The sequence below is a fragment of the Vigna umbellata genome, chromosome 2 (genome assembly GCF_029865625.1).
Source record: "Vigna umbellata cultivar VRB3 chromosome 2, Vumbellata_1.0, whole genome shotgun sequence".
In the NCBI taxonomy this organism is placed as follows: Eukaryota; Viridiplantae; Streptophyta; class Magnoliopsida; order Fabales; family Fabaceae; genus Vigna; species Vigna umbellata.
In genome coordinates, this window is record NC_142166.1 from 24,598,144 (window position 1) to 24,606,945 (window position 8,802).

At 34.5% G+C, this 8,802-nt stretch overlaps 1 protein-coding gene across 1 annotated transcript; it reads right to left on the reverse strand.

Moving 5' to 3' along the window:
• Positions 1–1,302: 1,302 nt before the first annotated feature.
• Positions 1,303–8,262, reverse strand: LOC124828088 (uncharacterized). The gene is made up of 9 exons (XM_047301309.2): positions 7,740–8,262; positions 5,464–5,579; positions 5,269–5,364; positions 4,570–4,657; positions 3,430–3,517; positions 3,273–3,311; positions 3,077–3,137; positions 2,724–2,813; positions 1,303–1,582 (listed from the first exon to the last, which is right to left on the reverse strand). The coding sequence occupies exons 1-9, from the start codon at positions 8,008–8,010 to the stop codon at positions 1,508–1,510; spliced, it is 924 nt and encodes a 307-aa protein (XP_047157265.2). The 5' UTR covers positions 8,011–8,262; the 3' UTR covers positions 1,303–1,507.
• Between the last annotated feature and the right edge of the window lie 540 nt (positions 8,263–8,802).

The window sequence follows — 8,802 nt, forward strand, 5'->3', positions numbered from 1 at the left end:
ATCAATTAGGATTAATGGTAATCTTGTTGGTTACTTTTCTTACAGTAGAGGGGTTTGTCAGGGGATTCTCTCCCCTCTTCTGTTTTGTGTTGCTGAAGAAGCTTTGAGTAGGATTTCTCGACTTATCAGTTCTCAGAACATGCTCCCAATGGTTGGTCCTAAAAGAACTTAAAAGACATCTTTGTTTTCTGCAGAGTTAATTAGAGTACCCTAACTAACCTCATGAAACTACTGCATTCCTATGGTTCAGCCTCTGGCCAATGGATGAATTCAATTAAGAGTCTTTACAGCTGATTGTTCTTCTGCTTTAATAGGAGAGTTAATTGTGTTCTTGGCAGCAATAGAGGTTTATACCATTTAACTATTTATGGGTGCCAATTTTTGTGGGGACTCCTAAATCTCGCTTCCTTTAACCTCTTGCTAATAAAGTTAGGCTCAAGCTTGCCCTTGGAAAGGGAAAACTTTGAATATGATGGGCAAAATTCAGCTGGTAAACTCTGTCATTATAAATGACCAGCAAACTTGCTAAAAGAGGTGGATAAATGGTTAAAAATTTTATATGGACTGGTGATGGTAGTAAGCAAGGTTCTGTCGTTGTTAATTGGAATCAACTCTATGCCAGAAAATATGAAAGGGGGCTGCAAGTTGTTAATTTTCATGTGGAGAATAAAGCTTATCTTCTTCAGTTGGCTTGGTATTTTGCTTGTAGCTCTATGCCTTGGATTTTTCTAATGAGATCATGGATTTTAAGTCCAAATACCCAAAACTTGCTTCATATAAATCCTGTTGAATATGGCCTGGTATTAATAATTGGTATGACACTGTTTTGGAAAACACTTCTTGGACTGTAGGTGATGTAAACCAAATAAAATTTTGGAATGACCCATGGTGTTCCGGAGGTGTATTTCTTTGGTGTTCCATATGAAGAGAGACCTAAACTCTCTGCTAAGGTTTCTGAAGTTTTGCATGGGTTTGGTTTGATCCGCCATATTTTTGTATGTTTTTTTCCTTTTGATATTTTTCATGAGATGGCAGATGGCAAATGAACTCTAGAATGTCAACCGAGCTAAGATGCCATAATTCATAGTGAGGCTTAACATGAATTTTATAAAAAATAAAATAAAATTTCCTTTAAACCCCTTATTAAATACCCAGTCCTAAGTCTTTAATTAATCGTGAAATATATAATGCAAGTCATTAATTCTAGGAAACTTTGTGTGTGTGACTTTAATTATGGATCCCAAAATCAGATGTATAAATTGCATTTCATCCTCCTGCACTGTAGGAATTTAGGACGCTCAATTCAAAGACAAACACTGATTCTATTGAACTAAAATTAAACAGTTTAAAAAGCTAAGTAATTGAACAAGACCTAATCTTCAGGGACATGAGCAACCTAAATCTATCAGACCAAACCAACTTCTAAACCTAATCTTATAGGCTAAACAAAAGACCTAGGAGTGACATCTTCACTTGACCAAAATTTCACCACCTTTTGAACTCACCTTTACTCATCATCAACCTCAATCTCTTCTGCACACCACCAAGAAACAGGGCCTAAACCATCATGATCTAACGAACCCTACAAAATAGAAACCATGATAGGTCACTATTCCATTAATGTGCAATACTAGTTAGGCATAACAATTTGTTTTAATACTGCTGATTAAATAGGGATTCATCCAATCTCTTCCCATAACAATGCCCAGAAGTTCAACTACAACTTTTTAGTCGTGAATAGAAGAGAATCAACTTTTTTTCTCCTTCAAGAATTTTATTCCATAATTAAGATGTTGTGATGCGTATGACACAGACAAAACTAAGGTGGAAGCACGAGGATAAATAATAAAGGAAGCCCTGAAAAGAAATCTTTTAAGACGAGGGTATGATCCTCTACAAAAAATATGCCCCCCTCAAAACAAGATGTTCGCAATGAAGAAATTAATAAGTCATTATCAATTATGCATAACAATACATTATAACACTGATATAATAAAAACATCCTAAATACATCAAAATGAAAGAATAAAAGAATGATTTGTACTTATAATAAACCTCCAATCTGGAAAACTATAATAGAAATATCTTAAAAATACAAAAAAAAAAAAATAACAAGACAATTTAAAGATGCTTAAATTTCCCATCACAGTAATATAGCACTACTATAATGTTCATATATACATTGCATCTTTTAATATGTAATACAGTTGGACCATGCTTTTCTTTCTAGTTTTAAGCATTCATATATACTTTGCCCCTTTTAATATGTAGTACACTTGGACCACCCTTCTCATCTTTCTCTCTAGTTTTAAGCATTCAAAAAATTCATGGTAAAGGTAGTACAATTCGACTATACCTTGCATCACTCTTATGTGGTTTTAAGTATTCATGAACTAAGACAATTGTTGTAAGTCCTACATTGACTAAAGATAAAACCAAATTAAAGTATATAAGTAGATACAAACCTCATCTTATAAGTTGGTTTTGTAAGATTAGATTAGACTTAAAGTTCACTTGTTAGCATGGTATAAGAGACATGATTTATTGCTTATCCTAGCGAAATTCATTGTTTGTTGGGTCTGACTAAATTAAAATATATAAGTGAGTGCAAACCTTACCTTACAAGCTAGTTTTGTAGGATTGAGTAAGTTTAAAATTCACTTCTTAACATTAATGAATAAAGTAAAGGCAAACAATGGTTTGATGATCAACAAAATACTTACAGTAACCAACATAGGTGCAAATGGCTTTGATTCTTTTGGTTGCTCGACCGGAATTTGTGGATAACTCACATTTTGAACACGAAATTTGATCTGCCATATTGGTGTAAAAAATTTAGCTTATTTTTTTTCCAATCAGATCTGTCTTAAAAATTTTGGAGCCCTATTCTAATCATGAAAATTCAGCCTCTCTGCCCCTAATATTTAAAAGAAAAGATACAATTTTAATAGAAGGCTGGTACAAATTTGAGGACTTTTAAAATCTAGAAACCTCAATTATTTAAGGCCTTATACAGACCATCTACTTTTACATTTCCAATCATATAGTTTAATAAAAAGGGCAAAGAATTGCTAACCACGTCAGTTTCTTGAATAGGATATTCTTGGTCGTTAAAATCCCAAAACCATACGCCTTTCCTGATGTAATTTGAATAAGAACAGATAAGCATAATGTTTATCATAAATAGCAGGGTATGCATTACATAAAAATAATAAATGGTAGTAAGGAATACTACTGATGGGAGATGTCGGCTGTTAGATAAATCTCAGTACCTCAAAGAATTACTTGTTGACTCTTCGCTAAAGGATACCCTACATTCAACAAATAATAATAATAATAATAACAAAACAGCAATAATAACAATAAAAGATTGTTTGCATCCGGTTCACAGATAATCCAAAAAGTCAAACTAGATAGTGGAAACATCACCTTTTTCCTTGTTCATCCTCAACAAAGTGGTTTGGGTAGGGCATATGATGTGCAGGGACAAAAATATCATCAAAGAATCCAAGACTTACTGCCAGCCACAGATTCAGAATTATTAAGCAGGACTATCTTGAATAAATCAATATTTGACAATCAATTAACATTTCAGATAAAGCAGATAGTAGATGGTGTTGTTTCATGATGAAAAAAATAGGTTGTTTTCAGTGTCACATTACAGATACAGAAATACAAAAACTAGCTCTGGTAACAACTCCATCATAGAAAAGTCACATTATTCTTTTAGAAAACACTTTTAGCGTCAATTAAATTCATAGTTATCGATCCTAATAGAATAGCATGATGACTGACTGTCAGGTTCCTAGATAGAGGAAACCAGGAAAAACCCACGGCAACCACCTATAATCACTGAATAGATCTTGTATTATTGATTCTAGGCAACAAATACAGCATGAATGCAGCCAAGGGACAACGTTCCCTTCACAGGATGCCAATGATCCTGCCAACACTTCTCCAAATTTTCAAAAACGCCCCCTGCATACAAAGACCCCCACTATATATAGAAAGCCTCACTCCACCCAACAATCCCCTAACAACCCAACTAACAATTACTTCTATATATTTTTTTCTCCTAACATACAAATTACATATCCTATCACATTCTGAAATTATTTTATTATTAATATTAATTAATTTATTATATTATATTATTTGTTATCATTTATTTAGTCTTGTTACTAATAATTATTTAGATTATATGTTATATGTTACGCTTTAAATAGTTTATAATATTTGTTTTTCATTTATCTTGTTATTATAATATCATGCTTTAAATTAAAAGAGAAAGACAAACTAAGCTGAACACAAATTAAAGCCCAACCCAACAAACCAAAACATAAAAGGAAGAAAATATAAAAGCTTTAAGGCAATATTGACTATAACCAATTCGCTTCTCTAATCGGTTCTGAAAGTATTGTGCTACGAGTAAAATGTAACAGAGAAATGAAACAAAAGTAAGACATAAAAGTGATTCTTCTCCAGCAATATGCATCATAGAACAGTATTGAGGAACTAAATCATGCATGTCAACAGAAACAAAATCAACTAGCTAAAACAGAGACATACATTGTAAGCCATTAGAATCAGATGAAATAAGCCTTGCAGTGATAATTTCCCCCACAAATGGACGAAACATAATTATATTGAATACGACCTGCCAGAAATATTGGAACTTAGTTATTGCATAGACACAATTAAATATATAATCATTTCTGCCATCATACCAAAAGTAGTGAGTTAAGCACAACTTGGATAAACTTTACAATAAAAGAAAAAAAAATAAAACGTATGATGAATCAAACAAACTTCTTCCACAATTCAAAATCAATTTATGCACATTAATTTTGGAGAATTAGATGAGAACTTCTTTATAAGTCAAAGTGCATAAGTTGATTTTAACTTCCTGAAGTTAAATTCATTTTAACTCATTTTCCTTTATAAATACTTACAGAAAATTTTATCTAAGTATGACCTTACAATACGTCATAAATTGTAAATAAGGGATGTTAATAAAGTACAACCGTTTTGCAGGTTCCAGTATGCTGAAAAAGACTCATTACAACTCAATAGAATATCAACAATTTTGTGGCCATTAATCAAAATTTAAGGATTAAACTCTAGGTCAGCCAACAATTCTTTCCTAATAAAGTCAAACTACTTTGTTATGAGAAGCAAACATGACTTTTAAACATAAAAGTTTGGTTCAACTTTGAACTCTCATCACATGCAGGATAACAAGTTCAAAACAAACCCATGAATTCATACCGTATAGGTCGGAGCCCCATCACCTGGAAAGATAAATCCACCGTCAATGGATATGATATCATATACAGAAATGCAAAGGCCCAAGTTTGCTATAACCTGACATGATTATAGAAACCAAAAATGAAGCCAAGGAAATTAAGTCAATTACACAATAATGGTTCAATACGGAAACTGAAAACAGTAGCAACAAAAAACCTTATCTAAGAAAAGTTTTTCAAGCTCCATGTGAATGGCTTCTCGAATGGGAAGAACAAGACGAGGAGGAGGCAGGGGCAATTTGTGTTCAATTTTACTGAGATAGAACATTGAGCCTGAACCAAATTACAGAATATTAAGGTCCAGAGTAGATACAACCAAAAAAGAACGAAAGTGTACATTGTGTTAACCAAAAGAGCTAAGCTAATAGAAGATCGAAGTTCTTCTTATTCTGATTCTGTAGTAATGTAAGCAAGCTTATATGTGGTTTTAGCATATAACATGGGGGCTAGGGAGAAGAACATGAACCAGAACGTCCATATTGTAATCAAGGATTCAAAGAAAACAAAAACTTTACACATTTTAGTCCTTATACTTCATTGTCCAATCAGTAAGTGATTCCACAATGTCATTGATTATTGATTAAATCCTCTACCAGGATCTTGTAAACAAGTATCAGTGTTTAGTATAGTAGATCATACGAATAATTATAAAGGCAAAAATAAAATATAAAATAACAATAAAATCACAGGCTTGCAGAGAATTGAGGATGCACCAGGCTTTTTTAGGCACCATTGTTGAAACTCTTTTTGGTCGCACAAAAAGCCAACAAAACTTGGTCCCCACTAATGTAGCATAGGGCAACCAAGATATCAATCCTAGGACTCAGCTAAAATCAAGTTTTAAAGTGTAGAGTTAAGGTCTTTTTATTTACTAACTATTACTATTAAACTAGGTGGGGACAATTAAAATGAATGGAACTAAAAAGGATTGAACTATTAAATGCTGATGCAAACGTAAAACTGTATTTAAACTAATCCTATATGATGCATGGGAAATGAGAGAAAAGAATTAAAGAATCTGTATTAAAATAAAGAAAATGAAATTTTAATATGAATCCCAAACTAGATTAAGGAATTAATGCTAAAAGAAAGGACCTAAACTAATGTAAATCTACTCATGCAAGCTAATAACAGAATCTGAACCTATATTATAACCTATTAATGTTGTGACTAAACGAACCTGAATATGCAAAGAAAACAATGATGAATAAAAGAAAAATCATATTCCTATACGTGTTATGGAAATTTAGAGGTGAAGGCAAGGACTGGCATATCACATAATCAGAACCTAAAAACTTAAGAGACAATAGAAGAATCACAATCTAAATTCAAGATCAACTCAGTAGAAAACCAATCAAAAATGAAGGAATAAAGCAAAGAATGAATAAAATGAACTTGACTCAAAACTGTCCTACATTTATTACAGCAGAAAAAGCAAATTAAAGGAGAAGAAATGAATGAACATTGGTCAAAAACAAAACTCAAAATCAGTTTCACAAAGGATTTGAGCTAAGAGTTTTGATTACTCTTCAGAAGGAAATTATGTGAAAATAAGCCCACTTTGGGGTCTTTTAAGTTCATGTTTCAGAACTTGAATGTGGTAATCTCACTCAATTCCCCAATCCAATGTAAACCTAACTCAGAATTTCGCCCTCAACAAACATCAGAGCCTATTCTAAGACAAATGAAACATCTACTTTTAATATTCTCACTTTTATTAACATGAAAAATCAAAAAGCAGCAGGGATGAAACCTAACAATTCAATTCTAATCTACTATACATTTAAGAACTCAGAAATGCAACCAATATGAACCCAACAACATCTAACTCCTACACATTTCAATCAAAACGAAAATACTAGATCAACAGGAATTATCAGAAACTATCTAAACAGAACTAGTACACTCTAAACTCAGGAAACTAAAACCTAATCTTTACAAATTGCATTAAAAGTAGAATCAATCATCATAACCTAACTACTTCAACCAAAAACATCAAATACAACTGTAAACTAAATCTCAAAGCATCAATATAAAAGTGGAACTCTTTACTGCTAACAAATGCAATTAAACGAATTAACATCACAATTGAATAAAGAAACATACTGAAATCACATCAAATATTGAAATCAAACCAGAATCGTAATCGGAATAGAACAACTCCAACAAATCAAAGTTTATTACAAGTGCAAAAGAAAAGTACAAGGAGAAATAACCGTAGAAGCAAAGCCGAGCACGGGCTGTCACCACCTTGAGTTAACGCTACTCTACGAAAAGAGTCAAAAAAACCTAACTACGATATCTCGCTCACAGAACTCTCGCCAGTGGAGTGGAGTCTGTCAGCCTCCACCGTACAATACACACAAAAAGCTATTTACAAACCCCTCTTTTATAGGGTGAAAAAAAGAGGGAGAAGGGAAAGGGGAAGAAAACCTCTTCGACGCTTCGCGCTCTTCTTCAATCGGACGCTTCTCCCTCCTTCTTGATCTTCAGCCCTTCGATCAACTTCTTTAACTTCGCCGGTTCGAACTCCGCACGTGTCTCCAGTCTTCCTCTGGGTAAGTGGCCCTTGAGCCCTAGAGCTCCACTTTCTCTTTCGTTCTCTCTCGTTTTCCCTTTTGCAAAATCCTAGCTCGAGGGCTCTTTGCCAAAATGAAGTCTCAGTGCAAAATTCCCAGGGAAACAGCAGCCAAAACACTGTCATTCCACTAACAGCAGCCCAATCTCAGCAGCCCAATCCCAGCGGCCCAACTTGTGCAATGCAGAAGAGATTTACTCCCTCCACCACCCCATCTTCTCCCAACTTCAAATGGACATTCTCTCTCACCAGAACGACAACAATGCCACCTCGCGCCCCTTCACCTTCTTCGCTCCCACAGACGCATCCCTCTTCGCCCTCGACATGACTCAGACCGCCTCCACTTACATTGACACGCTCCGTTTCCACGTCGTCCCTCGCCGGAATTCTTAGCCCCCGATCCAACGTTTATCATTCTCATTCTCCTTCGCCTGTTGGTTCTTCAGAAGAGGAATCTGAGTGGAAAGGTTATACTCCGGCAGGTTTGCCTCCGAGATATCCTGGTTATTCCGACGCTTTGACTTCAGCTCCGGCGCCCTAAGCATTAGAAGGAATGAGAAAGTGTCTGAATCCCGTTGTGGGGTTGGAAGAATCTGACATGCAATGTCATTCAGCATGAATCGTACAGTTCAATTTGAGTGACACTCACAGTGCCACTAAGTGGATATTGACATGCGTTTAAAAAAGCAACTCATATCCACGTCTGTTACAGTCTTACAGACTTATATATTCAAACCTGTGAACCTTCAACTACCACTGAGACGAAGCTTTCCCACCACCTTCTAACCACTACTAAGATTTGCCACTTCCTCCAATCATTGGAGTACCTTCTTGCACCACAACGATGTTTTGCTATCTCCAACCAAACACACCATAATAACCCCACATTACATCACCACACTTTCAGCAAACAAAAAT